The sequence below is a fragment of the Mustela nigripes genome, chromosome 16 (genome assembly GCF_022355385.1).
Source record: "Mustela nigripes isolate SB6536 chromosome 16, MUSNIG.SB6536, whole genome shotgun sequence".
In the NCBI taxonomy this organism is placed as follows: domain Eukaryota; kingdom Metazoa; phylum Chordata; class Mammalia; order Carnivora; family Mustelidae; genus Mustela; species Mustela nigripes.
This window is the reverse complement of record NC_081572.1, coordinates 46,151,030-46,155,641: the sequence shown is the minus strand read 5'-3', so window position 1 is coordinate 46,155,641 and position 4,612 is coordinate 46,151,030. Positions and strand designations below refer to the sequence as shown.

At 40.8% G+C, this 4,612-nt stretch overlaps 1 protein-coding gene across 1 annotated transcript; it reads right to left on the bottom strand.

The window, feature by feature from the left end:
* Positions 1-406: 406 nt before the first annotated feature.
* Positions 407-1,360, bottom strand: LOC132003243 (olfactory receptor 1A1-like). Its single transcript, XM_059378576.1, has one exon. The coding sequence runs from the start codon at positions 1,358-1,360 to the stop codon at positions 407-409; it is 954 nt and encodes a 317-aa protein (XP_059234559.1).
* Positions 1,361-4,612: the final 3,252 nt, after the last annotated feature.

Here is a 4,612-nt window from a genome sequence, read left to right as displayed (position 1 = left end):
CACTGCCTTTGGCTCAGGTCATGATCTCGGGGTCCTGGGATTGAGTCCCACATCTGGCTCTCTGCTCAGCAGGGAGCCTGCTTCCTCCTCTCTCTCTCTCTCTGCCTGCCTCTCTGCCTACTTGTGATTTCTCTCTGTCAAATAAATAAATAAAATCTTAAAAAAAAAGAAAGAGAATCCTAACAAAAAGTGATATTCAAAGATAATATTGACTCTTACTCAATTATACCTGATGTCTGAAAGGGTGAAGCTACATATTGCTGACACCACTTCTACTCTGGAACCTGACAAGATCAAATGGAAGTCTGCAGACTTGAGTGGCCTTGGCCTGGTAGAAAAAGGTGGCTTCTTGGAGGGGGAGGATATTGGGGCTGGATTCTAAGTGCATCCTAATTGGTGACTCCAATTAACTCTTCAATGATCTCACACTGTTTATGAAGAGAGTCTTGCTGAAGAGTTTCCCCAGGGCAGCTTTCATGTCTCGGTTTCTCAGACTATAAATGAAAGGATTTAACATTGGGGTCACTGCGATATACATCACAGTTATCACTGCATCCTTTAGGCTGTAACTAGACAGAGGGCGGAAATACATGCCCATGACTGTCCCATAATACAGAGAGACAACTGTGAGGTGAGAACCACAGGTAGAGAAGGCTTTGAGCACACCCTTGGTGGATGGAACCCGTAAGACTGTGGAAAAGACCTGGACATAGGAGATGATGATGCATAGTAATGGCACGGAGAAAACACCAACCCCTAGGTACATCATCTTCACATTAAAGTAGGTGTCAGAACACGATAGCTTGAGTAAAGAGGTAATGTCACAATAAAAGTTGGTTACTTCCTTGCTGCCACAGAAGGACAGACGAGCTGTGAGCAGAGTGTGGGAGAGGGCATTGGTATTTCCAACCACCCAAGACCCAACAACTAGGAAGACACATGTCCATGGGCTCATAATTGTTGTGTAATGAAGTGGGCGGCTGATGGCCACAGCACGATCATACGCCATCACAGCCAGGATGTAGCTGTCTGTATTAGCCATGCCAATCATGAAACACATCTGTGTTAGGCATCCCCTAAAGGAGATGGCCTTGCTGCCTAAGACATGGTTGGCTAGCATTTTAGGGATGGTTACAGAGGAGAAGAGGATGTCAACAAAGGAGAGATTGGCAAGGAAAAAATACATTGGGTTGTGAAGACGAATGTCAGACTGAATGGCCAAGATGATGAGCAGATTCCCAATCAGTGTGATGGGGTAAATGAACAGGAAGAGGATGAAGAAGAAGTCTTCCTGTTGCTGCTGACCACTGACTCCCAGGAGAATGAAACCAAGGGTAAAGGACTCGTTGTCTCCTCTCATCCTCTCATGGATCCTTCAGAAGAAAGAGGAGAGGAATCCAGAATTATTAGTAAAGTTACTGTGTGTAATGGTCTTCCTAAATCACCTCTTTTGACCCCTGTGATTTTTGTGTCTATACTTAGGTGTGCTAAATCCAATTAATTGTTGGGGGGGATTCCCTGTTTGTCAGTGTACCTAATTTCCATGTGCTAGAAATTTTGTTAAGCTTTGCAGAAAAATTATAAACATCTGAAAAACAGTTTATTCATCCATTTAGTCATATATGATATAGTCTCTGGTCTGTAGCACCTTACAACTTAATGGAGATTGCAGAATCACATACTAGTTTTATTACACATGGAAATGAAAGGACAATGTTTCAGAGTCTTTGAAAAAATCTCTCCAGTGGAGTGGTTAGTACAAAAACACTGTGAACAATCAGAAATTCTTCCACCGACTAGACTGAGAATGAACCCAGAGCTAGGAGGTAACTGGTGTCTGTCTGAACTGGCATGGAAGATTGTAAACTTTAAGACTACTGGGCTTAGGTCGTAGCAAAGGAAGAATTGGGTGTTTACTCTCCAATTTTGAAAGTAGACATTTACCACTTCCTTCAATAGGTTTCATCTTTATTCCAAGCCCTGAAATTTGTGGTATCAGAATATTTTTCTCTTTGATCTTCTCTTCCCATTTTTTAAATTATTTCCTCTAATGACTCATCCAATTCCATTGTGGCTTCATCCCCTGCTTAGTAGACTCTAGGTCTCTATGTACAGACCAGATCTTTTCTTCTAATTTCCATGACCAGCCATCCCACCAACATGTCTGACTGAACCTCATCCTCTGCACATCTTTCTTGAGTAGACAATGGAATACTTGAGAAAGAGAACCCTATCTTTTTTATTTTTAATCTCCCTTATGGAGATTTCTTGGAATATTATTTTATGTACCAATACATTCGTATTCAATAGTTTGACTATAACCAGGTTTGTTCCATGGCTTCTCACACGGAGGATGCTACCAGGTATTGTCACTTAGGTTGTCCCTCACATCGATATCTGATCTTGTTGATTCTTCATTTTAAATAATTCATACATAAATTTCCTACTTATTGTTTCAGTGCTTTAGCTTTGACCACCATCAATTCCTACCTGAAATATTGTGGTGCTCCCTAGTTTCTCCAATAAAGAAGATTCCCTCTTTTCATTCACCTGAATTCTGAGGCATACTAAGTGTGTCAGAGACTACTAGGATATTACCCAAATCTGCTTTGTTCTCTTCTTCCTGGAGACCGGGCTAGACTACATACTCCAGCCTCCCTTACACTGAAGTGTGGCATGTGACTGAGTTCTAGCCAATCTATATATTGAGTTCTGCTCTTCCTCCAAATTCTCTGTCCCCTTGGGCCAGCTGGATTCAAATGACCTGGAGGATAAAGGGGATGGTGGAATCACATGGTGCAACGAGCTTGTGTCTCCAGTACTCTTCATTCATTCACTCACCATCATGCACATCCACTAGTGCCACTATGTGACAGATAGAACTTTATTCTGCTTAAACTGTTACATATTTTACATGTATTTGTTACTGTAGCCCAGACAGACTAAGTAATTCACAGAGTTTTCTGGTTTTTTTTAATATTTATTTATTTATTTGAGACAGAGAGAGAGAGTGAGAAGTGAGTGATCAAGGGCAGAGAGAAGCAGAAGAAGGGGGAGAAACAGACTCCCCACTGAGCAGGGACCCAGACCCTGGGCTCAATCCCAGGGCCCTGACATCATGACCTGAGCCAAAGACAGATGCTTAACTGATGGAGATGCCCAGGCTCCCCAGTAATTCATTAAGTTTTCTAAAGAGATCTTGACCTCAATAATTTAATCTATCTGTAATTAAGTTAATTACTAATTCTCAGTGTCTCCTATAGTACACACTGAAATTATATGGTAGGTAAGGGGAAGCAGGTAAAATTACCTTCCCCTAAAAATGTTGTTCTTTTTCATCTCTTCACGTAAACAAATTGGATTTTTTTCTCTTAAATGCCCTTTAAACCTGTGTACACAGAATCATGTTATTTCAGAGTTGTGGTGGTTCAATAAATGGGGTGTCTCAGAAACTATGGTTATCTGAAATGGTAGAGCAGTAGAGCATTACAGAGACCATGTTGACAATATGACAGACAGCTGATATTGATACATCAAATCCCTATTAAAACACATAGACTATCTATACTAGTTACTAAAGGAAAAGAAATATATATAGCCAAATCTAAAAGAAAGAAATGGTATTACAGAGGTAAAGAAAGAAAAATAACTCAGCAGGAGTTGTGGATCAGAGCTTATGTCGTGGTACCTCTGGGAGATGTGGCCACTTATCCATATACAGCAGGGAATTTATATTGAGTCTTCAGCATAAACTTGAAATGTGGTCCTATTTGTGAAGAGGACACTAGAAGAAATTATTGCCATATATGAATTGAAAGAGAAAGAACAAAATTGAAAGAGTTCACAGAAAATGATTGTCTAAAGAAATCATGAGAGACTCCCTATACAAACTACAAAATTTCTGAAAATTTATTTGATGTAAGCCAGTGTTGAAAAGTCAATTTTGTTGGTACACTTTAAAAATGCATTGCAAAATATTATTTTAGAAAGATTCCTATTCCCAACATGAACAGAAAATTTAAGGAATCTAGAAATAATTCTAATAAACAAGGTCCACATTGGGATTCAAAAACTGCAAAACTTTAATGAAGGAAAAGAAGAATATGTAGACATAAGCAATGTATATGGAGACCCAATGTTTTAAATATGTCAATTCTGTTCCATTAATTTATGATTTGTTGCAATTCCTGTCAAAACACCACAGATTTCTTTTAACAATGGGCCTTGGTGGAGAGGAGTCAAGATGGCGGAGAAGTAGCAGACTGAGACTACTTCAGCTAGCCAGAGATCAGCTAGATAGCTAATCTAAAGATTGCAAACACCTGAAAATCCATCGGCAGATCGAAGAGAAGAAGAACAGCAATTCTGGAAACAGAAAAACAACCACTTTCTGAAAGGTAGGCCCGACGGAGAAGTGAATCCAAAGCGACGGGAAGATAGACCCCGGGGGGAGGGGCCGGCTCCCAGCAAGAGGCGGAGCAATGGCGCACAAAATCAGGACTTTTAAAACTCTGTTCCACTGAGGGACATCGCTCCTGAGGCTAAACCGGAGCGAAGCCCACGCGGGGTCAGCGTGGCCTCAGGTCCCGCAGGGTCACAGAAGGATCGGGGG

Coding starts and splice junctions, on each gene's coding strand:
- LOC132003243 (XM_059378576.1), bottom strand. CDS start 1,360: ATGAGAGGAGACAACGAGTCCTTTACCCTTGGTTTCATTCTCCTGGGA.